This window comes from Erithacus rubecula (assembly GCF_903797595.1).
Source record: "Erithacus rubecula genome assembly, chromosome: 9".
Classification (NCBI taxonomy): Eukaryota; Metazoa; Chordata; class Aves; order Passeriformes; family Muscicapidae; genus Erithacus; species Erithacus rubecula.
In genome coordinates this window covers 10,790,668-10,817,710 of record NC_136660.1, presented here as the reverse complement: position 1 = coordinate 10,817,710, position 27,043 = coordinate 10,790,668, and the positions used below count along the sequence as shown (strand labels likewise).

The following is a 27,043-nucleotide window of genomic DNA, read 5'->3' as shown; positions in this document are numbered from 1 at the left end:
GCGTGGCTGTGCTTATCAGCAGCAGTGAGGGAGATCAGTGTCAGCTGTCCCCATCTGAGGGGTGAAAACCACTCCATGGTGCTGATGCTGGAATGCTGTGGGGGAGGGCTGGAGATTAAAGTAGGCACAGGAACCACTTTGGAAACTTTCCTCCATTCATTATCCCAGAAGGTGGAAGCAAATGCATTGGAATTAAGAGGAAGTCAGAACACCTGGAAATATTTGTTGTGTGTGTTGGGCCATACACAAAGTATTCTGAATGGTTCATGGTTTGGGGGTTTCTGAACTTAGAGGAGCCCTTGCAGGCCTGGGGTTTCCTTGCCTCAGTTCAGCTCCCTGCAATACCCACCTGAGTGGGATGTTCCTGTGGCACACAGCAGCTCTGTGCACCCAGTGCTTGAATGCACACCATTGCTTTTGCTCTGTGTTGGAGCTAGAACAGAAATAAAGGGATATGCCTCATTAAAACCAAAGTGATTTCTGTTACCTGAGCTTGTTCAGCTTCTGCCTGCCTTGGGGCACAGGCACACTGTGCTGCAAGCAGGTGTTTGTGAGCAGCAGTGTCACTGTTTTCTGGGTGCTGCTGTGAGCTGTAGTGCAGGGCAGGGATGCTGTTTCCCAGTGAGATGGGTAACTCTCTCTTGGATGTGTTTCCTAACTTCTTCCAAGAAAGGGAGCCAGTTAATTGTGCTTCAAATATGAGAATCTCTTGCTTGAGAGCAGGAGCTGTTCTTGGCTGTCCCAAGATGTGCTCTGCCTGCAGAGGAGGAATAAACCCCACCTTGGAGGGGTTTATTTAGCTTGGGGTGCTGCAAGGAAAAGTGACAGGCTTTGGAGTCACAGTCTGTGCTCAGGGTCAGTGCTTGGGTTACATGGCGAAGTGCTGGGCCTTGTCCTCCTGTTTTGACAGATGCTCTTTACATAACACACTTTTTTGAGCTGTGGTCCAAGTGCTTTTCCTGGAGGAGTCACTGTGTTTTAATGCTGGAGTAGTAAATATCGTAACACTTACTTAAATACATGCTCCACTGAATCATGAAGTAATTTTCGATTCTGTTGCATGCTATTCACATAAATGGTAACCTTTTCCAAGGAATTTGCAATCTGTAGTCTTCCCTAGAGAGAAGTGTTCTTCAGTAGGGGAAGTCAAGGTGAGATTAGCTCAGGGTGCAGGAAAGAATGTGGGATGTGCTTTTGAGTTATTCAATGGACTAGTAAATACTGGTTTGGAGAATCAGCAAATACAGATGGAAAAGTGGGGAAAAAACTTAGGGAAATAGTTCTGGGTCTCTTGAATCCAGAAAAAAATAGTGGGTTTTTAAAATTTCATAAAGGCTTTTGGACTCTGAGATGCACACACCTATGAAAATCAAACTTGTTTATAAACTGTGCTCAAGAAGAGAATTGCATCAGGAGGGAAAGAGGAGTAGTAGGTGAGCCCTAACCACTTGTCTCTGAATGCAGAAATGGCTTTAGTTCATGACAAAATACAAACTAGATCAAAATTTTTGCCCTATCAGATCTATGAATGGAAGGAATAAAACTTCAAATTACCTTTAAGATGGTGTCTCATTATAAATTAGTAACTTATTGATGCATCAGTATGCATTTCTGTGTATCAGAGAGGGGCATAGCTTTCATTTGCATGAGGTGTTCTTGTAGTGTGTGACTCCCAAATACACCTTAAGGGGATCAGTCATTCAGGTTTTACTCAGCTGTGAAGGAAAATGAGGATAATGAGTTTAAGCAGTGTTTAGTTCATGCCCCAGTGATGCTCACCTTTCCCTTGATAGGCCTGATTGCAAACTGAAGGACCCCACCTGTTCTGACTGGAAAGGCTTCACAGGAAATGAGACTTTGATAAAATAGTTTTTTTAGATCTCTGTGGTTGCAGTGGCTCTGCAGCCTTTGTGGTATAGCACATACCACACACACACATACACATATAATATATATAGCATAATTTTTCTGGAAGTCTGGCAGTGCCTTAGAGCTGTGCTCAGGGGCTGGCAATGAAAAGGCACTTGGGGTTCATTAGCCCTGGGCAATAACTGCCTCTCCTCCCTTGGGGCCTGAAGCTGGCAGGGAAAGGTTCTTCTTCTTTTCCAAGAAATGTGATCTCTCTTCTGGGTTTAAGTAAAGTGTTTCATTGTTGTTTCTGAGATTGCACTAGAAAGGGAATGGCTTCCACCTTTTTATTAGGAGACCTTATTTGCTCCTGTAGAGGTTGTGGTGGGCCTAAAGAGTAGCTGGGTGGAAGTGCTGTGCAGCAAAAGTACTTCTGACCTGCAGGTAGAATGTTAAACAAATCCCTTTTATATTTAAGTGTTTACATAAGGTTTTATTAAAGCACAGCTCTGTTTTTGTTAGCTAAGTCTCTCCCAGGGTAAGTAAAGAAGTTCCCCTGAACTTGAAGTTTGTGGTTATTTGACTGGCTTATTTGAGCTGTCTAGATGTGTCTGTTATGTGATGAAGTTTTCAGGGGCATTTTTAACTTAGTTTCAAGGCTGTCTTGTAGCTACAGGGCTTCTATGTAACATATGACTAAAGTGTTCTCTCATCTTTATAAATGGTGTAAAAACTCTTTGCTGGTGTAAGTTAACTTAGCAAAGGGCTTTAGAATTTTCTTTCATAGGTGGAATACTTTACATTTGTACTTGCAAGTGAAAGAGGGTATTAACTCATTTCTCATTGATTTGTGGGCATTGTTTGTTTTGAGATTTCTTTTCAATTGCTTTGCCATTTGCATATCCACGGTGGGAGCATATGCTCCTTGCCAGCACTGGTGCATTCTCAGACTTTGAGTAGAAGTGCTGTTTTAAAAAAAAAATACTATATCTGTGGAGTGAAATGGGATTTAACAGAGACACTCTGGAACAGCCTTCCCTGATGTGGTGTCTGACCTGGCTCCTGCTGAAAGCAGCAGCACATGTGCCCAGGCAGCAAACTCACAGCTGTGAGACAACCAGGGAGCTTCTGCTGTGAGAAATGATGTTCTGCAGTGTGATGGATGTGGAGGTGAGGCTGAGCAGAGTGTGGAAACACGAGCTAGCAGGCACAGCATGGCTCTGGCCCCGTGAGAGCCTCAGCCCTTTGCAGATTTCCTGCAGCCTTATGCAAGCCTGAGTGGCTTCTTGCTGCCTTCATTACAATCCATGGGGAAAATTATCCTGTTAGAGGGATAGTGAAGCAAAAATAAAACCCTCTGGGATTGCTTGGTGCTCAGGAACACTTTGGAGAGCAGCTCTGAGACAGCTTTGGCTACTGCCAGGGTGCAAGTCACAGCTTTTCCTGGTCTGTGCAGTTCCTGGGGGGCAGCTGGGATGGTGTTCTGCCCTGTCAATGCATCCATGGAGCTGATGTTGGGGAGGGGTTGTGACTGTGTGCTCTCAAAAATCTTGGCAAAGTGATTTTTTGGCTGCTGGATTATTGTGAGATTCCTTTTGGAATACTTGGGTACTCTGAAATTTTTAAGTAATAAAGTGAAATAAGAGGTGTGTAGAAGAACAAAATGGATTTGTTTGCATCTATCCAATTATTCATTGTCTGCTTGGATTTTATGTTTTTGAAGTGTGTTAAAAGTATTTTGGTTTTTTTTTTTTTCTTTTTCAAACCGAGACCAGGTCTTCAACAGTGAGGTATTATGTCCCCATAGAAGAATAATTCACTGTTTTGTTAAATTATGGCATTGCCATAAACAGCCAAGACTTCAGCCAACTCCATCACTTACAACTGTGTTTGCTGAGTCCCCCAGTGCAGTGTTGCTGTTACTGAGGAGATGTTGCACTTTGATTTAACAGATATTTGTGGAGGTGGAGTGTTGTTAGCAATATTTTCTTTGAACTGAATGTAAACAAATGGATGTTGCGTAAATATTTTGAAGGGAACTCTAAATGTTGCCACTGATGGATAGCAAGATGCTATATTTAATTTAATGTGCCTCAGAATCAGAAGACGCCACAGTGTTCTCATGTGACAGGGATTAAAAAGATGTCAAGTAGTTTTCTCTGTAATGAGATTCTGTTAGAAATCATTTGACTTCTGTCCCCAAACAGAATTACATTACTTTTAAGATTGCTTCTTAATCCTAAGAAGCTAGATAAGATTAGAAATATTAGAAGCAAATTGCCACTAAATTTCAAGTTTCTTCTTTACTGTCCTGGATTAGTGAGGATGTTTGAGGCTGGTGCTTAGGTTTGTGTTCACTTTCATCTTTCTCTCAATCCTGTAAAATGGTCTCCAGGCCTAGTGCTGAAGTGGGTTTGTAAACAGGACTCCTCTGTGTGGCCACAGACTGGGGATTGGCTTTTCTGTTTGTGTGTGTTCAGTTTTTTGTTTGCTTTGTTTGGAGGGTGGGTTTCCTGGTAGGTGCTAATAGTTTCAAGTAGCTGTGCACTGTTTTTGCCAAACACTGTTTCTGACAGGATTTCTCTGTGGAAGTGCTTTTTATTATTGGCTGTCAGGAGCCTGAATAACCAATACTGTAAAGTATGCATCCTAATAGACCAGGAACAATGTGGGGTTTGGCTGTTGCATTTCCTGGTAGTTTGAATTTCTTCCTCATCACACATCTTATGTGCCTCAGACTGTCCAGCACTGCCTGCTTTACATAGAACTTGATTGCTTTTTAATATTTCTTTACAGAAATAAACCAATATTCCTAAGTTATCTTACAGCAATCAAGCATTTCCTGTGCAAGAGCTTAATGTGCTATCAGGAAGCCATAAAAACATTGATGTAAAAAATTGCTTATAACATTGGAAACACTAGAAATGCTTCAATTATGTTACCATGCTAGAGAGATGGTTATAATTTATGTTATACCTTCACCTTACTGCAGAACTATATCCCCAAATGTGGTTTCTCTCTCTTCCAAAGCCCAAGGTCCACCCTGGGAAGCAGTGAAGGACAGAAAACCTCTGCACTGTCAGGAAACCTGTCAGGAAACCTGGAACCTCAAATCATTCCCAGTTATCCCTGCCCTGCCAGGGACAAGCATGAAAGAAGCTATTGCTAATATTTGTATGCTTACTGGTCTGGAAACTTCCTTGATAAAATGCATTAACAGCTGCAGATGAATTCTTTCTGCAATTTGATTTTTAAAATTATTTAAATATCTTGCTGTTCACACAGCCCTGTTCAATTGCTGCAGAGGACAAGGTTAAAACTGTGCTTCTACACACTGCTTGTAGGCTGTTCTGGTTAGCTGGGACTGGGCTGCTCTGATAAAATTACATATATTGAAGGCTGAAGAGAGAAGATCAGTCAGCACATCCTCAGAAGAATTACTGATTTCTCCCCAAAAGATGTGCTAGTATCAGTTGGCAGCTAACTGCTCAGCTGAATTTTGCCCCATTAGTCATTTACTAAAAGAAAGCTGGTTCTGGGATTTATAAAATTGATAAATCAAATGGCTGCTAATGTAACTAAGGATACCTTACTGGCATTGAGGTACTGCTTGTCACACTGTGTTGTGCTCTAATGGCAGTGAAGTGCCTGGAAAGCAATTTTATTGTTTACTCTTATGCCTGTGTAAATAGCTAATTTGTCCTAATGACTGGATGGGACATAATTGGCAGTGAGTTTTCAAGGATGCAATATTCATATTAATGATTAGTGTGAACTGGCCATCAGGAAGACTCTTATCTGCTCCATCCTCTGCATGCTGGTAAACATCATTATCTTTTCTAATGAGCTGTGATGACTGAGCATAGCACTGTTCAGCTCTGCAAGTGTGATGTGGGTGTCTGGTTACCAAAACCATTTCCCTAGGGAGTTTCCAACAGATCAAAGCTGCTTATGGGGACTTCCAGAGCTCCTGAACTTCCAAGATGTAATTTTTTTTTTTTTGAAGGCTCATGTCCCTGAGAAAGGCATGGCACTGGAGCAGAAAAGCTGGATTTTGCTCACAGCTCTGTGCTTGTCTGTTCTCTGTGTCACCTTGGAGAAGTGGCTTTGTTTCTGTACAGCATGAAAAAGGGCAGTGGTTGCAAGCAGAGGTGCTGGGCTGTTGAAATGCCAACAGAACCTTGCCACAGGAAACCCTGCAGTCTGCAAATGTTCCTGTGCTCTGCTGTTCAAAGGATAAATACAGGGAGGAAAAAGTGAAATTCAGCTCTTAGGACACTAAGTGTTTTTACACAGTGGAACTGTTAAACATTTCCATTGAGGGAACAAAAATATTCTGTAGCACAGGCTCTATCAAATCCATAAAATACTGCTACAGAAAGAACATTAGAAGTGGCAGCACGTTGTTGGCTTTGTGTTGCTCTTGCTTTTGTTGAAAGAAATTTAAATATTTCATACTATGACTTTTCAAGTCAGAAAATAACCAGTTGGTTCACTGTGACCATATTCCCTTCCACACCTCATTCAGCTTCTGGGCTGTGGTTTGCTACATTTGCAAGTGGAAAAATAACTATGGAAAAAGTTAATCATGGTTGAAGCAATTTCTTTTTTTTTTTTTTATTAATGCAAGCACATCCAGTCAAACACAGAATATCCTGCTTTATGGTACAGCTTTATATTTAGCATTTCAGCTCAGAATAGCAAAAAACACGGTATTTAAGGGATGTATCAAACTTAGGGAGGGAAAATAAAAGGGAACCAATGTAGATACTGCATGGATTTCAAGTATACTTGGACTGATTGACCGGTGAAGTGCACATTCATGTGAAAGCTCTTTTATACATTTACAGAAAGTGTTCTAAAATTGAATTTCAAATATATATCTTTTTTTTTTCTTAAATTTTAAGCATCCCTTTTAAACTTCAATTACATAAACAAAGCTGATATACAATCCCTCGTATAGTGTCTGACAATGTCACTAGCTAGAACATCTCTGAAAGTGCAAAACACTGTAATAATACAGTATAAATATTCTTACTGGAATCCAGGGCTGAAGGCCAGTACTTCAGCACAGGAAAAATAGCAGCAGGTCATAAGAATTATCCCTTCCCCTTTCCTGGGCTGTTCCTGTTAACAGTTAGTATTCTACTTCTTCCTTCCTCGTGCTGTAACTTGCTTTTGTTTCTCTTTGATGCCAATGCTATGGGAATAGTGAAATGTTGATTTGTCTCCCTTCCCTACATCAACTTACTCCTCTAATTTTAAGTATTTGTCAAGGGGGAAGTGAAAGAGGGAAAGCTTTTTAATTTTTCACCGTGCTGCAGGGCCAACAGAGCAAATTTCTGCCAAGTGCCTGCAGAGGCTGCAGCAGGCAGTGGCACTGCTCCTGGCTGTGGGCACCTGAGCAGGGAGAGGGTGCTGGGCTGGGACAAACCTGACCCTCAGCCCAGCAAGTCTTGCCCCTTCTTCACCAGAAGGCAGAATAACATTCACACCACTGACCTGGTCATTTTTAAAGGAGCTCTTGCAGAGTCTCTGCAGGGAGGCTGTAACCATTGTCAGCTTCAGAGGAACTGGTTTTGGCTTGATTTTTTTTTCTTTTTAAGAATAAAAAAAGAAGAAAAACCCAGTCTAATTACCTGGCTCAAGTTATTGTCTTATATTCAGCCCTCAAGCCTTCAGAGGAGAAATTACTGGAAAAGCAAAGTAGGTATTTGTGGGTAACAATTTGTTCATTAGACAAAAGAATTTTTAGTCTGAGCCTGTTTGTTATTCTTTCTTAACTCAGAGATCAGTTGACAAAAGTCTTAACTATATATAGTTTTTTTCTCCCTGGAAATGAATATTTTGAACTTAAGCTCTTCAGGTACTTAGATAGTCAAATTAGGTGTAAACTCAATATTAAAAGGAGAAATTAGAAATGGCAAGTGTCAGTGGGTTTGCAGATCACCTCTAATTTTGGTACTGACCTGTCCAAAGGTTTGACTAATTTCTTAGAGTGTTTGCCCTTAGATTTCCATGGGTGCTGTCACAGACAGTTAATCATGGCTTGCAAAAGACTAGAAAAATTTACATTCTAAGTTGGTCTTTGTTTTAATTGTAAGTGCAGACTGGACTTTTCAAAGGAACCAGTGGAATTAAATGACCAAATCACTGTAATGAACTCTTCTTAAGGTTCCTTGGAAACTTTAATCTTAACTTCAAATTGGAGTTTAGTTCCCTTTCCCATGCTGATTTTTTGTTTTCCAAAAAATTTTTTTAAAAGCATATTAGGCCTGTTTTGCAGAGATTATAATCTAGGTTAGACATTCTTCTCCTGAAACAAACAAACAAAAAAAAAATCCCTGATTTTTCAAAAAGAAAACACAAACTATTCTGACAGCCAGAATGTAAAGGAGAGTTCCCAGAAGTATTAAAACTCAGACATGTGTGCACACACACATAACTCACACACAAACACACAGACCCCAGCAGTTACCCCCTCTTATCTCTTTAAATCATGTAACAAAAATAGGTTTGCTGCACCATCAGTGTTACAGGCAGGTATACTCTACTTCATGTGCCATAATTCTCCACTTTATTTAAAAAGTACATTGTAGCTGGTTTCAAGACATCCATATTTTTATTTCCCTTACTTCCAGCCCAGTCAGAAGGTACAACTACACAAGCTCAGTACCTTGTAAGGCACTATTTGCTGATGGAGGAGAGGAACAAACACTTGTGAACAAATCTGTGAGCAATTCTGCTGATTGGAAGGAGACCCTTCATTTCAGAGCTAGGGAGACAAACTGAGTGTTCTGTAGGATACTGGTCCAATGGGGTATTTAACCTGAACACTGGCTTAAGTTAGGATGTGTGTTTTAATTTGTATTTGTTTTGGTGGAAGTAATAAAAAATAAAAATTTGGATGCTGATAGAATAAGATACCATCTCCCATGATACATTTCATCTCTGAGAACAGGGCCCTGCCCTTATATTTAAAATAAAAAACCAAAACCCTTCAGTAAGTGCCTTAAGGTTGACATGTGAAATATTTACCACATTTTATTTCATAAAAGTTACTGTATGTACAAAACAGACCTCATCCAGTGAGGTCTTTCTTAGCTCAGTCCAAGTCTTTCATTCAGGTTGTAAAAACATGTCCATTAGATGTGCTTCAAAGTCTGCAAATCTGATCCAAAAATCTCAGGCTCTATTAAGAAGAGTTGTCCTAAAAAATGAAGCAATAAAAAAAATAAAATTATCTTTTCTGCCACCACAAAAAGTTTTTCATTTTTGGCACTAGATCTGTCTGGCATCATTAGCTGACAGCCTCTCTTCAAGGGATAGATTTTCAACTGCTAGGAACTGGAATAAATCTGTGCATTTCAGTAAAGATGCTGACATTAAATGAGATGAGAATTTAACTTGCATAACATTACCTCAGGCCCTTAGGATGAGCTCAGGCACAGAACATATGTTGCATGTCTGTCATCCCAAACTGCTGCAGGCTGACCAGTGCTGGAGTTAATGCAAGGTGCATTGCAGGGGGTCAGAAGTGAAAAATTCATATGGACATCCCAGGAAATGTTGGGGTCAGTTGGAAATAGTGACAATACAGTGCTCATGTGCCTCAAGAGAGCTCAGGGCATGCAGGCTTTGTTCATCCCCTGTCTTGCACAAATGATTCACAAATCTCTCTGCCTTGGCCTCAGTGTGGGAAAAATTCTAATTAATTGATCTCATCGTGTACAGGGGAGTGGTGTTTCCCATTCTCAGAAGGATGAGGAGTCTTTGAGACTTTATCCCTTAGGGTAGGCTGACAATTAGCATATTCCTAGAAATTTTCACCCTTTTATATGATTTAGGAGCATAGCTGTGATGAGAGCACTTTTTTAGTATCTTTATAGGTCTGTTCCCCTGAGAAAATCATGTCTGAACACTACTACAAATTACTACAGATTATTTTACTCTATTTGATAGCCTAATCAAAGGATATTCTCTTTCACAGTCCCAGCAGTGATCTTGCAGCCTCAACAGATCTGGCTGGAAAAGCTGTTAGCAAAATCCAAGCTCCACTCAATTTTTTTTCAGATTTAAAGTTTGAAGGAAAAAGAACTGCATTATGGTTTTAAGCTGATGGTTACATGCCTCTGTGTGTCTGCAGAAAGACTCATGTTCTGAGGAAGCTTCATACCTGAGTGTTTTCCAGCTGTCTTTTTCCATGTGGTTCTCTGGACCTTCACTTTCAAAAGATGCAATAAACAGAGCTGGTTAAAAAAAAAAAAAAAAGTAGTAACAATCAGATACATGAGTTCTTTACCTGAGAAAAAAAATTAAGGGTTACAATATAGCAGATGTAACCTGGCAGTCTCCATTATGAAATTTGTTCTCATCAGAGCCAATAGGGAAGTGACAATCTTAGAAAATTACTAATAAAAGACAGGTTTGCATGTATATATTTTTCCTCTGCGTATTTTGTATTTTAAATAGAAAGACTCACTGTAATGTTCAACAAAGGGTTTTACCTTCTTCACTATAAATAGGTGCTGTGAGTAGATAGGTCTGGATTTTCTTGTCTTTTTCAAAAGGACACTCGACCTGCTTCCATGTCAGGAAATCATGAATCTGTCTGGAAATTTCCCAGAATTTCTGCAAGAAGTAATTAAAAGAGTATTATTAAAACAGTATTTTTCTCTTTGAAACACCAGTTCATTTCTATTTCAGAGCCTCTCAGTCTTATCCTTATTTATTCTGCTTTTCTTGCTGTCCCTTACTCAGCCTTACATGGAACTGGTCATAGCACCAGCCTGACAGAATTCAAGAAGCATTTGGACAATGCTCTCAGGCACATGCTGTGACTCTTGGGGTGGTGCTGAGCAGGGCTGGGAGCTGGGCTTGGTGATTCCTTGTTATCCTATCTTCTTATGGCTCTCTTAATTTCTGTCTCTTCCTGCTCATTCCTCATCTGCTGCCAGACTCAAGTTGAGGACAGTGTGTCTCAGCCAACCTTCTAATCTTTTTGCCTTCAATTTTTTTCATTATCAACCTTTCCTTCCCATATAATAGTGCCTGTTTTCTGTGTTGAGTGTCTAAATCCCTGTGACTGGAAATGGACAGTAAATAGTTTATTTGCTTTACTTTCTGCATTTCCAAACTTCAGTTTCAATTGAATGTGACATATATCTGATCTTTTCAGAAAGCACTCTTTAGGAAATCACAGTAACATATAGAAACAGATATCCTTTCCTTCCTAAGATTTTAAGAAATCTGTAATTACTTAGGGTTTGCCCTGTATCTACTGCATGCCCCTGTCCACTTACACAGCCTTAATGATGACAAAAAAAAATTTGTCAAGAAGTGCTTTTGACAGACTGTGGTAACTTGGACATGCATGTTTTTTAACTGAGGAGGGAGAACCCAGAGGCTGCAGAACCTCCCTTGCAGACCTGACAAACACTTGCTGGCTGTGTGCAGTGCTCACAGCCAGTGAAACTGGTGGGTGCAATCAGCTGAGCCTGATGACTCAGGCTGAAGTTACCTATTAAATTTGATCAGATCTGATGGCTTGCTGCCACAGATTTAACTCAGATCAGCTCCCCTGGGTAACGACAGCGCTCGGGCTGGATCCCACGGGCAGCACCCGCAGCTGGAGCCACAGGCTGGCAGCGAGTGGCAGAGCAGTGGGTGGCAAAGCAGTGGGTGGCAGAGCAGTGGGTGCAGCAGCAGCCCCACCTTGAAGTTGATCTGGCCGTTGGGCAGGCGGTTGGTGTGGATCTTGTGCAGGAAGTAGATGTCTTTGATGAAGAGGTTGAAGACGGGGATGACGATCTTCTCGCGGCTGCTGTTGGCGCTCTGCGAGCGCTGCGCCGCTCCCTGCAGCGCCGTGCGGTAGTTGCAGAAGTTGCTGGACGGGTCCATGTGATGCTGTTTTTACAGAGGGGGGAAAAGGGGGGCAGTCGAACAACACATTTCCCAAAAATTAAAACTTTGCTCTAACCATCAGCACTTATTCTTTGTAACTTTGTTTGGTCCTTTTTTAAATTTTCAATATACTGATCGGGTCTGGGTGCAGGTTTTTCTAACTTCCTCCTTGCTTGAAAGGAAGGTTCTGTACTGGCTTTGCATCTATTCCATTAACAAAGCAGACTGAAAGGAAATCATAAATGACTCTCTGGGGGGGGAAAAAACAAAATTCTTCGCTGCCACCTCTGTTTCTGATGAGGGTTTTGGTTTTGTTTCCATGCAGGTCTCCACTAGGTGGAGTGCTCTAGTAAGTTTTAAGTGGAGTGGAAACTACCTTGAAGTTTAATTGGCAAAAATAGGAACAAATAATCTAAAGAGAGCTGGCATCCACTCTTCTTTGCAGACAAGTAGAGAGTTTGAAATGGAGGAAATGCTTATATTGTTTATGTGCTAAGGACCACTGACAGAGGAGCCTACTCCCCTCCACAACAATTAGCAGAGATTTGGATGAAACTATTTGGTGGATTTCTATATAAAGTCAGAACTTTATACATACCTCTAAAACATCAAATTTGGCTGTTTTGACCTTGGACCAGGTTTTCTTTAACCGTGCCACAGGGCTCAAGTTCATGCCAGCTGAATGCAGGGAGAGAGGAAACAAAGAAACAACTGAGTTGAAAAAAATAAGGGACTAATATAGCTGGGCTTATGGATCAACAGCACACATTCTGGAAGGTGCTTCAGCTTAACAGATAGAAGCTGCAGCTAAAGCTCACCCACCCACACATTAATCTGCCACTGGCAGATACTGTCCCTGTGGAAGCTGTGGTTGGACAATTCAGGGCCATGTGAGCATAGTCTTGATAGTCAGGTTGTAAAATGGAGTGCCTTTTGCACTAAGGGTACTCACAGATAATAGCCATCATTGAGTTGAAGTTCCCAATGTTAAAGCATTCTCTTGCCACATCAATGAAAAATTCCACCATTCTTGTACGCTGCTTTTTCTTTACAACCTGGAGAAAAACCCAAGAGGGAAGGGATGGTCTGAATTTTGGATGGAATATCCAGCCAAAGGTACTGTAGCAGGTTCATGTTTCCAGACTTTGTCCAGCTAAATATTAATATAGGCCTCAGGAATTTTTGTTAAGATTCATTTTTAATAAAATAGCAGAAATATTTGGGGTAACTACCAACTACTTGTGTAGTTCTGGGGGAGTGCACATCTTTGTTTATACAAAAAAGTCCATGTCTTAGGCAATTCTGCATGAACAAGCTGGATGCTTTCAGCAATTTCCTGTTACTGGAACAGGAAGATAATGTGATGCTGCTGTCAGAATATATGCAAAACATTTAAACCTCTCAAGAAGTGGGGAAAACATTGGACAGACTGAAGATCAGGGGCATGGAACCTAAATGTGAGAGAAAGCAACTGCCACATCCTGCTTTTCTTGTTCTGCATGTACTCCTAAATGACCTGGTGTGAGCAGGTAGTGATGAGCAAATCAAAGGTGCATCAAGCACTGGTGCTGAACATCTCATCTGCAAATTCTTTTATAAACTGCAAAGCAAAATTAACTGCCTGGATTGCATTCATTCATGAAAATATTTTCCCTGTTTAAACCTAAAGTTTCTGTCTGGCTTATATAAAAATGGCTCCTAAGCAGTGACTGCAGACTGTCTGACCTCAGTACTTCAGTTTCTGTCATATCAAAAGAAAATGCTTCAGTGTGCTAAAACCTTTCTTTGATGGTTTACTAAATGTATGAGCCCCACCAGCCAGCTCTGGAAGTGTCTTGGTGTGCCTCTGCAATTTCTGAGAGCAGGAAATCTTAACAGATTAAGATCAGTACATTGGACTTCATGAAAATGCAGCAGGCATTGGGATTTCCACTGAAGGGCTACTGACCAAGCAGGAATAGGGAAAAAAAATCTCATTTGCTAGAACTGGAGTTAATAGAAATCTAAAAAGAATAATAAGAAGCTAAAAAGAGAACATGCATGCAAAAAAAAAAAAAAAATTTCTGGGGCAGTACACCTATTCTATGACAGAAGTTACCTTAACCTCTAGTAAGGTTATTCTCCCTATTTTTTTTTAAACTTTCCAGTAGTCCACTTTCTTTCCAGACTTTAAAGAAAGCTTATTCTTGATTTTTGTACAATGAATATTGTATTAATAAAATGAATTAATAGAAATTTAAAAATGAATATATCATGGTGCTAATGTTATCTAAATGCAGTGGAGAAACAGCTGTTTGTTGGTAACTCTGTATTTAAAGATGAGTATTTTTAAGAATCTTTTGATGTATTTAAAAAAAGATAAATCTGAAAGAGCTCCTCACAAGTCCACACAAGTTCCATTTCACTGCATGACTAATGCAGCTGCACAAAATTAGAGAATATATGCAAAGTCAAACATAGCCTTGAACTCTTAATCATATGAGCATGCAAATAATTTAATGCTTGAGTAATGCTATTATCTTTAATTGCACTGCTAATATTTAAATCTCATTTATACCACTGCCTGCCTCTGTTCCTTAAGGCCAGGATCCCTCTGCTATCCTGTTTTCTATGAGCACTTACCCGACAAATCTCTGTAGCCACCAGCATGCTGAGACAATTGAACCAATTGTCATAGGCCTCCAAATTATAGGTTTTGGTCACATCACTTCGGCACTGTAAGAGAACAGGTCATGTGTTAAACCTCTCCTGTACCATGACAAACCCAAAGCTTACCAAAGGTTAAACTTCCTTTTCATATCTTGACAAAAATCTTGTTGCAAGTGTTTTAAGGCATGAGCTTAAAGAAGCTTAGAAAATGTCAGTCTTTCTTGCTGAGGGTATACTCAAACTATGGAGTATTGTTCTTTACTCTGGCTCATCTATGCTTCTTTTTCCCTCTGTACACCTTTCTGTACCTTGTGATTATCCAGGGAGTCCATGTGGCTGACAATCTGCATCAGATCCTCTGGGTAAATGTTGCTCACCCTTTCCTGTGTTTGGAGAGAGGAGAGATTGTCACTGTACAGACTAACAGAGTTCTGTAAAGAAAAATCAAAGTTAGGAAAACATTTTGGTAACTTCATCTTCCTACAGTGTTGACAGGCAAGGTGCTTTTATCAGAGTACCCAATTGGTCTTGTTCATTATTTGACTTGCTGTTTTTTATTAAAACACTGGAGGCTTTCAGTGAAGAAGTAGCATAATTTGTATTGATGAGTATATTAATATTTAATAAATGGAAAACAGAATCCTCCACCCCAATCAGTCTCACCAGCTCGATGTAGGTCAGCTGCTGGGCCAGGACCAGAGGGTCACAGCACACACTCAGGATGTCCTTTTGAGTTGACTGGGGCTTGGTTTTGAGGATGGTGCCCTTGTCAGTAACAGGCTGACGGAATTTCTCTCTGATTTCCTGGTACTGGCTCCGTGCAGAGAGGGCCATCAGGAGATTCTGTGTCATCTGGCTAATGATCTTTTTCACTGTTCCATTCTCCTAAGCAGAGGCAGAAACAACAACTGCTGAAAACCTTTAGCTATTGCAGACACGGATCACCAGAGAATTTCTGCTGGAGAAAAATAAATGCCTATTATCCACATTCTTTCCTCTTTTCTGAGCTGATCATTCTGTGACAAATGACCTTGTCCTAAATACCCACACAGTCCATAATGACACTGTTCTGCCTGCCTGCTCCACAGCCCTGCTTTGCTTGGCTGGCTGGTCTGCTCCTTTGGGTCATGCCCCATTTCAAAGGATCTCTGTCAGCAGCTGCAGTGTGCATGTGAAAGGTGCTGGAGTTGCTTGCACAAGCCTTTCTGGAACCTCTGGGCACCAAAAGCTCACGTTCTGACCAGGCCCACTGATGAATCCAGTCTGTCTAGCCCAAGCAGAATCCAGGAAATTCACATTATGTCCAGGAATATACCATTAAAATATCCTAACTTAGCTTTGAACAGCTACAGCACCCAAATATTTATACAAGAGCACAATATACGTCATGTTCTTGGACAACTAAAATGCCTTTCCTGTTTATCATGTGCAGATTTCAAATGTAAGATTTGTAAGGATTCATTGAAAGGTAAAGCCACAGGAACACAAACCATCTGCTCAGTGTTTGGACAACCAAGGTGATTTTTTTTTCTGCCATTGTGTCCTATAGACATTTCTCTGAGATCACCCCCAAAGAGCTAACTTGATTCCTTTCCTACTCCATCCTGTCTGCTACTGCTTTGGGTGACTCAGGTTTCTTCTGCTGCTGGGAAAATTAATTCACCCAGACAGTCCTTTTCCTCACAGAATCATTCTCTAGCTTTCATGCAAATTACTTTTCTTGAAGTTAACCACAAGGTTCACTCCTGCCAGTCAACAGGACAGGCTAGACAGAACTGCAATGAATCTGTGACCATTCAGAGAAGCCACTAATGTGCAGTGATGACTGAAATTATGCAGCAGATGCGAGAGATGACTACCAAACACTTGTATATTGTGTGTTACAATTAAGCAATAATGGTGTCAGAATGGTGCTTTACAAGGCAATAATCTGACTCCCAAGTGAAATCAAATGAAAAGCTGAAGGCAGTGTAGCTCATCTTGAGGCTGGATTACTGCTGAACAGCAGCTGTCTGGAGTCATTTCTGATACTGTGCTACAAGTGCTCAGAAATGCCAAGGGAGCCTGGTGGAGGGGACTAAAACAAAACAGAATTCTCCTCTGTGTTATGCTAAGCTTTCCATGTGAATGGTTTGCCTTCATCCTCTGTGCCTGGGAGGAAGCAGACTGGCTGACAGCATTGCAGAAAATGACACCTGAAGATAGGGGAGAGTATAGCAGATATTATGTGAAAGTGAGGAAAGAAACTCAGACATGAAAAGCTATGGTTACTTAAGTTATTATGAATTTATTAGCATCTTAATGCTTAGACAAATGTCCTTAAGAGTTTCAGCAGCTTCCTTTCATTACTAGTTTTACCCTAATTTTCCCTACAACTTTGGAAGACAAATCAATGACTGCACAGGGATTTGTCCTTGTCTGAGTTCAGTTTTACTAAATTTGGGGCACAATCCTGGCTGTAGCTTTAGCTATTTGGTGTGCTGCTGTCACCAGGACAATACCTGACTGCTTTGTGTGAGTTCTCAGTTTACTTTCTACCTTATATATGAAGAATAGTGTCCTAAGAAGATTTTTAAAGCTTTAAAATACAAAATAAACCCCCAGCCTTTACCATAATTCCATAATAATGAAGCATAATATGGGGGGTAATCTGATGTGCTAACAAACACTTAAGAGTGAGAGCTGCTTTTTGTCAGTGGCAAATCAGTATTTCAGATGAGGCATACTCTTCATTGATGATCCTTAACTGACAGCCTTGTTAAGGGGCTAAATGAGGTGGTGCTGTAATTAATGGAGCCATCAGATGCCTTGGACACCACAGCACTGAGCCATTCCATGAAGATGGGTTTTCCTCAAATGACAGTTATTCATACATAAAAGTGGGAAGGAAGGGGAAGAGGAAGAAAGAAAGGGCACAACTTCATTCTAGTTCAAAATAACAGACAAAATAAATACTAAGATAGAGGTGCTAAATAAAGCCTCTGCCAATCCCCTTTCACAGAGCTATCTCTGCCACCACCCACCCCTTTGCCCTTGTCTCAAAGAGAAGAGAAGAGAAGGTTATGGTCCTATTTCCTCTTCCCCTCCTCCTGAGGCACTGTTCTCATCCAGCACCCACGTAAACATCTCTGCTGATGCAACAAACTCGAGGTACTTCCTTCTGAGGAGCTGCTAACACCTCACTCTATTGTCCTCTCCCTGATTCATGGTGCTGTCAAACCTGTTGTTCTTCATTTTCTCTCTACTTGAATCAACCAAAGCACATAATACAACTGTCTTCCTGGTCCCTCCTAATTGTTCTCAAAAATATCTTGAAGTTGTGGGTTTAAAAACAATGAGGAACTTCTACTTGTACATAAGTGAGACTTCACATTTGTAAAAACACTTTACAACTAATTGTCCTGCAGTTCTTGATTATACTCTTCCTTCTTATTTCTGTTAACAGTGACTTTCTCAATTAACAAAAAGTGTAGGCTTTATGAATGATGGGAAAGAGTCAAAACTAACAAAAATAAACCCCAATAACCCCCCATTTCCTGGCCCCTTGCTCCCCCCCCCCCAAAAAAAAACCAAACCTAACAGCCCTTGTCTTATTCCAATTCACTTTATCTGTTTGCTTTAGAAGGTTTTTTCAAGGCTTAGTTTTCTTCACAGGCTAGAAACCCAGAGCTGTTAAGACTGGTGATGGACCAGCTAGCAAGCTCAAAGATAACTTGCTTTGTGGAAATACTGTGCCTGTCACCTAAACCAGCTGCTTTTTATTGTTAGAAGCTGGGAATGAGTTGCAAAATAATAAAAACCTTCACCTTGGCCAAGAGTACATGGTACAACTAGTTGGTGTGTCTGCAGAACTCAGACATACAGAGTAGTGACAATGTACAAAGGATGGTATGTAATTAATTATTAAATGCTCTTGAGCCATTACAGTTACTGTTCTTTCTCCTTCTGCACCACAGTCATTTTTCATATTGCCAAGACTATTTTCTCTCTTCTTACATGAAGTGATTAGACATAGACAGTTTCTACTAATGGACCATTAAGTCCATCAGGCAGCCCATGTCCTGTGATTACCCTGACAACTCAGCAACTGCTGCTGCAGTTCATTTAGGAAATACTGCCTGAGGGGTGTGTAGAACATGGCACAGCTCATGTAACACTTGACAAATACTGCTTTAGCACTTAACTTTTTTTTTCCTCTCCCACCCCTACCTCATCACATTGTGTGATCCTGTGAGCAATCTCCTTCAACTCTTTCATGGATTTTTCATCTTGGAAATCATAGGGGAAAGTCTCAGTCCATTCCTTCAGGAGCTGGATGATTTTGGCAGCAAAGGATTTTAGTTTTGCCTAGAAAGAGACAATGAGTTGATTATTGACTGTAGACTTGTCTGACTGCAGATTAAATTGGCTGATAAAGATTCACAGAAATCTAGACACCCTTGAAAATACTTTGCATTAATAGTAGGTGATGGGGACAGGAAAAAGAACATGTTTAACTGTGCACTAGATTCCTAAATAGTATCATTTAGCCTCCTTCCATGATAGTTTGATGTCTCTTACCAAACACTTTGAAGATATTGTCAAGGTTAGTTGTATAAACCAGGAAGATGACAGAACAGTTTAAGTGACTTATTTAATTGAAGTCCGTGGGATTTAAGCTGATTTATGCCATCAGTACTGTAGTGTTGAATTCAAATGTGTACACCCTGAGTACACTACCAACTATCCTCCATGGGAAACCTTCACAAAGACATTTCTGTTCTATAGAATTTATCAGACCATCCAGCCTGAGCTGTATATTAAGTAAATGAATGACAGGAAAGACGTGTGTGTTCTCTCCACACAGTCTAAATCAAAACAGACTGACAATAAAAGGTATTGGCTCTTGTTCAAGAAGCCATCCACAGAAAGGGCAGGGAGAGTGTTTTCCCATATATTTTTTTGGTTACCTGTGAATCTCTTAAGACTTTTCAGCAGTTAGACCCGAATTGGTGCCAACTGCTCCCCCCTCCATTGCATCAATGGGCAGCAGCATCAGTACATCCAAGGGAGCAGTTTGTAAAACTGGGAGTGTGAGTGCTAAGAGCACTTGTCATGAACAAGAAGAACCAAACCTTAATTCAGGTTATGTTCATCCTCCTACCCAACTTGTGATGCCCTGAGGAAAAAGAGGAAGCTTTGTTTGTGGTCCCAGCCCACTTGTGGAAGTGCAGAAGTCCCTGAGCATGTGAGTGTCACCACAGGAAACTGGTGCAAGACAGAGAGTGAATGTCTCCAAATACTGGCAGCTCCTGCCAAAACAACATCTCATCATGGTCTGTCCTGCTTTATTTAATCAAAACCAAAGGTCAGTGAAATTAAGCTGGTTTTGTTTTGCCTTTTTTAAGTATCTCACCATTATATAGTCGATGAGAATATCAATAATCATTGATAAGAACTTTGAAGTTAAACCATGAACCCTTGAATCCTCAATCTGACAATTAGCCAGAGCCTCCTAGTAAGTCTAGAGGGAATTTTCTTGGGTTGTTTTGGGTTTTTTAAGACCAGCAAACTGCTATCTGCTAGCATGCATTTCCTACCTGTCTTTATTGACAGTATTTAATTGATGCTGCTAATGAGCTAATCTCAGAATAGCTACATAGGGAGGGAAAACATAAAATATCACCATTCTTTTTGCCAGCAGTGAGTATTCCTGCAAAGCAGTGCCTGCCAGTGTGAAGCAGTGCCCCTTGTGTGGAGCTTCAAGCTATTTCTCAACAGTGTGGGACAGAGTTCCAGATTATAGCTGCCTGTCCTCCAAACTCCCACTGTCATCTGCCTTGGGGAAAAGACAATTTATACTTATTTGCTAGGAAATGCATGGAGCCTGACATTATTAAAAGAATAATCTGTAGGTGGTGATGGACAATTAATTAGCCAGGGAGTGCACTTCCATTCAATTAAAGTTAACAGGTATGTGCCCTTTTGTTTACCAAAAGCTGCTACAAAACTGTTTTTCAGTATTAATCATCCTTTCTTTTTAATTATTGGAACTGAAAAAGGAGTGGTGAGGCAGAAAAGTTTCAAAATCCCACCTTAGGCCATGGCAAGCATCTCCATATGAACACTCAGTTCATAAAGAATGTATAGGTTGTCTAGACTGACCCCAGCAGCTGAAGAGTCTAAATCAGTCACAGCTGATGCTTTTTTAATGCTGGTGTGTGTAGGATTGCTCCTTAAAGACCAGGAGCCCACTGAAGAGGTAGCATTAGCTGTCATGATTTGAAGGAGGTGCAGCTTAACACCAGGCTATATTCCATCAGGCTTTTTAGGCACTGATAGAGAAGGAAAAGGTTTGAAGGAGAAAAATGAAGTTTTGTGCTTGTAGTACTCAGCCAAATTACCCCAAATTATATTCCATGTAGAGCTTAAAACATAGTGATTTATGAACACTGACTTCCCATCTCTTGTATCTATTTTTGAGTTATGGTTTGCCTTCTTGGCATGGCAAGCCAGGCATCTTGCAGGACAACCTTCAAACTGTACCACTCTGCAGGTTTAACAAAGCTTAATGTTTCATCAGGTGCTTTTTAACACCCATGAAAATAAGGTGTACACTTTCTGAGAACATGCCAAAAACCCTTAGTGCAGTAGAACATGGGATTTCTGTTTGCTGTGCACTCTGATGGAGCTCTCTGGAATACTTCTCCCACAAATATTTCTTTGAGAAGAAAGATAACTCCACTAATTTAGTTGTTCTGTGGACTGACCCTGTTCTGCATTACACAAGACAGGACTGAAAAACAACTCCCAGTTAGAAAGGAGGGCAATAGCAGTAGGAAATATTTAGCTTGTAGGAAAGATTTAATGGCAATGACCTGGTTATGAGGATTTTTTCATTTTTTTAGTTTTAAAAAGGAGGACTTATTGGCAAAAAACCCTGGGGGAAATTGTAATTTTTGAAGGGACTTATATATTCCAAGATAGGCAAAACAAACTTAATAGAAATTAACTTCTATGTTCTCTTTTCATTTTTTACTACTTTAATTTCAGATATATAACATACCCCAGATGAAGAAAAAAATGTACCACAGGTACATGTAACAACAGGGGTTTTTTTCCATTCAGTAATACTACACAAGTGATATTTCCCTGATAATCTTGTTTAAGACTTTCCAGTCTCCAACTCACTTACAGAGAGTTAAATTTTTTCCTTTATGGTCAATCTTAACTACTGACTTGTATGTTATAATTGATGTCTTAAACTGTGAAATTCTTGCTTTTTATGAGTAGTTTAAAGGACTCTAAGCAGACACCAGGACACCTCAGAGTGTTCTTCTTTGCAATTCACTTTTTTTTTGGGCTGTGTTTCTGCAGAACTCTTTGGCTAGCCAGTAATGTCCAAACCTGCAGAATGATAAATATTGTGGTGTGTAACCTCAAAACCTGGTTTCTTGCCACTTTTTCAGCTCACATGCTATCCAGGCACCAAGCTGCCCAGCTTGTCTTAAGAGATTTGCATAAGCAAACTCTATCAGAGATGATCAGAGGAGCTTTAACTGCTTTTGTCAGCTATTTCCTGCTATGCAGCCACTTAATTAGAAGGTGCTGGCAGCTGATGATACCTTAATGGATTATGACTGTGAGTACTTGAGAGTATCTTGAGTGAAGAGTTTGTATGCTGTATGTGAAATGAGATTACATTTGTTGCCACATAGAAAAGCAAATGTTTGCAAATGCTAGTGGCCAAACTATTCTGTAAAACATACAGGTGCTTGCAGTAGAGGGCAGTAAAGTAGTAATTTGAGAGGAATGTCAAAAGCTCATGTAGTGTTTTCCAAGAAGTTTGTGTTTAGAAGGAAGGAAAAATTCCCAGCTTATATGAAGGAGGTAGGAAGGGATCAAGGACATAATAGAGCAATCAGAAAAGCATGTAAATTATGTAAATTAAAGCCACCTCCCAAAAGTGTTTGATTGTCACCCTGCTGTTTGCTGGTTTTCCTGTAGGCCCATGTCCAAGGTGCCAGCAGCAGTGTGGGTGTTTGGAATATGAGCTGCTCTGTTTGACATTAGGATGCAATGCTATTTCATTTCTGCTAGGAAGCCATGACTTTTTAACACATCTGCTGAGAGGCCACACTAACACTACTTTACAATTAGCATTGTACCTCTAAACAGCCAGCTGATTCAGTCCCCAGAGATGGCTTTCATTGGGAAATCTCTCAAGTGCATTGTTATTTACACAAGTTTCATCTTATATCCCATTCATTTTAAATCCAAGTATTTCACAGATGTATTTGGACATTTTCTACTCACTGCAGTCTTTCCCTATGTATGTCTACAGTTCAGATTGACTCATTTCATATTTCAGATAGTCCTGGCATCTTTTAGAGGTTCCCATCTCTGTTGTTTAGTTACATGTTGCTAAGGAACCATTACAAGATATAGAGCAGAGTTTGCTCAGTCACAAATTAAGTTGGGCAGAGGTGCTAGGGACAGTTATCACCTCTGAGCACAAAACTGGATCCAGTGGTTCTGGCACCTTATGTCCCTGACCCTTGGTTTCCCCAGCACCTACAGGATGAGCTATGCAGATATCTGGAGAGTAGATCAGGGGACTGACCTGGATGAAAGTCATTTGCACCATGGTTAGTTTGTCCTGTGGAGCAATTTTGGGACATTACTAAGAGGATGCACATCAGGGATAGTATGGGAGAAAAAGCCCTTAGGTCAGTATTGCTGTCAAAACGCTTTATTGGCAAACCAGAGTTGCCTTTTGTGCTCCCCACTCAGAGTGCTGATACACCAAGGAGAAAACAAAATGGAACTATTAATGTGCTGAAGATGAGGAATGTGAGAATGTAATGTCTCATCAGAAAAGAAAGGTTCCAAAATGTGCCCAGGATTTGAACAACTTAGGTCTTTAAATACTTGTTGGTACCATCCTGTTCTTGTCACTCTAATGTGCTGCCCAGCTTGGATTTTTTTTTTAATTTCAATTTCAGTGAAGTGTCTTTCAATACACAAGGCTGTTAAGTGTGGGGTTTTCCAATTATCAAATTATTTCCTTTACAAATGGTGACACTTAGATGGATGTAAGTTTGGTTTACCTGTAATAAAACATGTCAGTGCTGGTTACCATTTTAAATAAGTGCATCTCTTAACTTTTGTGAGAGGTAACTTTCTGATTTACTGTTATACCAAGCTAAAACACCCCAACAATAACCTGCAGCAGAGGTTATTGTTAACTCCAATAGGATGATGAGGCTGACTGGAGAAAGGGATTTTCATGAATCTGATTTTCCTAACTTGGTGGAAGCTCAGAAGTGCAAACCAGCTTGCTGGGCAGGTATCATGGCAGACACAACTGCTGCAGTGCCCTGCTCCTCTGACCTGCAGCTGACTGGTAAGGCAGGACATAACCCCCAGTAAATGAAATAAAGATACTTCCAAGAAAAAGACACAAACACAAGTGCATCCAGCAACAAATGCCAATTACAATTTCGTATTATTCTTTATCAGTCTATTTAGCTCTACAATGAGAAGGGGAGAGTGGAAAATAAATGCCAGCAGCACAAGTGACTGAGGGACATAATGGTCCATTTACCTTTTCTGCCTCAGTCCCCGTTTCCAGCTGCTGCTTCTGTTTAATGCAGATCTGCCCCACTTTAGCCAGGAGCTCGTGGGGGTGAATGAAGACTCGTGAGCTCAGCAGGAAAGTAAAGATGTAAGTTCTCTGTGGAAGGAGAAAAAGGAAAGAAAAAGTTGAAAAGCTTCAGTAAAACTAACGTGTCTTCCTTGAAAAAACTAATCTGTAAACTGTTAATGTAACTTTCCTTCATTTAAAATTTCTTTAATTTTTCCTGTCTCCAGAGAAATGCTGGTATTTTCTAGCTCTGTTGGAAGGAAATGCTATAGGCTTCAAGGCTGTTAACTGTAGGGTTTTCCAATTATCAAATGATTTCCTTTTAAAATGTCAGGCTCAGTGTGCCTAATTAGTCATTGCTTACCAAAGCCACAAATGAAATATGTGTAATGCAGGGTATTATGACTCTTAAACACCACTATTTAATGCTGCTTTGTTTCTTTAAGAGTGGTTGTTTTTCACTGTCCTGCAGGAAACTCCTTCCAAACCACAGCTGTAATTTCTTCATGTATGGGGATTTTCATTCCTTTCTCCCCACAATCACTGACAAAAGTTTTCACTTAGTTTCACAATAATTTAGTTTTAAGCTTGACTTTATTTATTTGGGGCTTGTTTCAGAGTCTTTTGGATATGAGCACTGCTAATAAATACCAGTAATGATAATTTCTCATTAGAAACAGCCTGTCTATCTGTAATATAAATGCTGTGATGCACTGTATGGTGCTATGGACATGTATCCATTGTATCATATTCTGGATGGTTTAATTGAAGTGAGGATGCACTTTTGTCCTAGTCTTGGTCCAGTGTTTGAAGCTGGGCTGCTGTACTGGACTAATGACAGTAGCATCTCATAAGTACTTCCATTTTCCCCTTAGGCTTTCTGGTAAAATTTGAATTTGGGAAATTATAGGGGATCTCCTTGAAATTGTATTTCAATTAACTTTTGTTATCTTTGACATATGCACTGTTACTTTGACCATTACTTTGTTTAAGTAATGTGACTTTGGAGGGCAGAGCCAAGTGCATTTAAATAGTCAATGTGAGCTTGTACCACCTTGGGCTGGACAAGTAAATTAAAACAGCTAAAACCTTAGGAACAGTTGTCTAAAATATGGTATCTCTACTACCAGCTACCACATTCTGCTGCTTGCAGTCTCTAAAACAAGCTTATAATTAAACAGGAATGGTATCTTTATGACCCCAAAGAAGTTATGTGGTCTCTCACTCTAATCAGAGTAAAATGTGCTATTAATGAAAAATATTTTCATTTCTCTAGTACTCAGTGTGCCCTATAATGCAGATTTAGCACTAGCCAGCAAATATCAGGGAAAAAGGAATTTAAAAAAAAACAAAATAAATAACACTAATCAAAAGTCAGCATTCTGGCAGTAAGTGTAATAGATTAAACATATACCTAAACATACAACTCTGTCCTGAGATTCTGAAGGAAGCTAATGAAAGTACAGAATGGAGTGTGATACAGCAGAGGCATTTAAAATGCTCATTCTGATTTGAAGATCTTATTAGTTCTGGGGTTCATGTATTACATTAGGACCAGCATTAATTCTGCACAATCAAAACCAGAGTTCAGTTGTAGTCTTTGCCTTTTTTGCTGTGTATGGGTGGAGGAAGAGAGGAGGTGAAGGGCTAACTGGATGGGCAGTTTGGGTCAGGTTCCTGAGTGCTTCCACTGATGTCTACAGAAGATGCCCTGTGGGGCCATCTCACAATGGAGCTCTTGGTGGTTTTGAGAAGGTGGCCAGGGCACTGACAGCAAGGCCTCCCTCCTTAATTGCACAGTTGCAATCATCCCCCACAAGTGTATGTCTGGAAATCTAAGAAATTAGCCTTCTGTTTAATATTTCATGTCTCTCCAGAACTTCAGAGTTTATTTTTACATTTATAGTGACAAAAACTTGAAGATCATCAATTCTATAAAGATCTGTGGTAGTGTATGTGATATGCAATGGGCACTAAAATTAGGGTGACAAGCTAACCTGATTCAGAAAAGAGGACTTCGTTGTGTTAGGGAACAGTATACCACATCTTCTATTCCTGTGTATATGAGAATGATTCCTGAACTGACATGTTTCCTACTCAGAATGAAAGCAACAGAAAGAACTGTGTTGGGTTGTGAGATTTGGGGTGTGTGCTTCTGTCTTTAACTATGCCTAATTATCCTCTGTTACACTTTCCACCTATCTCATGTGTTCATTGCTATCACTGCTGTCCCTGAACTTAAAACTGTGAGTCTGGACTATGTGGGACAGGAATTTAACTGCTGGGTGTGTCAGCTGTCACTGGGTTGTGTGAAATTTTTTGCACTGAACACTTGAAGCAGGCCTCCCTTTTTACTGCATGTTGCATGTGAGAGATGAGATGGGTGGGAGGAGAAAAAAAAAAAAACAAAAAAAGGGATTTGACACTGATGTGCTCCCCACATTCTTGCTTTGGGAGTTGAGGGATGTCTGAAAGATGCTGTATGTGTCAGTAGCAGGGAACCACCACACAGCCACACTGCCCTGGCAGTGACCTTTGCTCTGATAAGCTGGAACACATTCTTTAAAGCAAAGATGTAATTTTGTTTCTCATAGTAATTCTAGAGTTGGTCTCCTTGGTGGAAGCCTGTGTGATGTGGCACAGTGTTTATCCAGAGTGACTCTGAGAAAGGGCCACTCACAGCATCATTTCCCTGCTGCATTTCACACAGCACAAAAAGGGTGACACAGATGACCTGTGCTTTTATTTGGTTTCTTTGATAACCTTTTCTGGGATGTTCATAAAAGTTTTGAACTGGCAAGATGCAAGAAGATACAGGCTATGACATTTTAGGCTTGATGATGTGTCTCTGTAACCAGTAATAGCTGTACTGGACCCATGCAATGCTTTTTCAGACATCAAACTTTCAGGTTTTACAAACAAATTATCATTCCTTCTGGAATCCATCTGCTATATTTTTATTCCATTTTTAAAAGTCATTTAACTGGAATGAGGTTCATTACTTTGGGAAACAAAATT

General features: G+C 40.3%; 1 protein-coding gene across 4 annotated transcripts in view; it reads right to left on the bottom strand.

The window, feature by feature from the left end:
* Positions 1 to 6,434: 6,434 nt before the first annotated feature.
* Positions 6,435 to 27,043, bottom strand: part of RASGEF1A (RasGEF domain family member 1A) — a 151,501-nt gene continuing 130,892 nt past the window's right edge. For all 4 annotated transcript variants that reach the window (XM_079311890.1, XM_079311891.1, XM_079311892.1 and 1 more), the window contains 11 exons: positions 23,987 to 24,115; positions 18,610 to 18,747; positions 15,064 to 15,285; positions 14,709 to 14,783; positions 14,374 to 14,466; positions 12,704 to 12,806; positions 12,350 to 12,429; positions 11,563 to 11,754; positions 10,356 to 10,479; positions 10,025 to 10,097; positions 6,435 to 9,058 (listed from right to left, as the gene is read on the bottom strand). In XM_079311890.1, the coding sequence (XP_079168016.1) occupies positions 9,034 to 9,058; positions 10,025 to 10,097; positions 10,356 to 10,479; positions 11,563 to 11,754; positions 12,350 to 12,429; positions 12,704 to 12,806; positions 14,374 to 14,466; positions 14,709 to 14,783; positions 15,064 to 15,285; positions 18,610 to 18,747; positions 23,987 to 24,115 (1,254 nt within the window). In that variant the 3' untranslated portion in view covers positions 6,435 to 9,033. The remainder of the gene's footprint in view (positions 9,059 to 10,024; positions 10,098 to 10,355; positions 10,480 to 11,562; positions 11,755 to 12,349; positions 12,430 to 12,703; positions 12,807 to 14,373; positions 14,467 to 14,708; positions 14,784 to 15,063; positions 15,286 to 18,609; positions 18,748 to 23,986; positions 24,116 to 27,043) is intronic.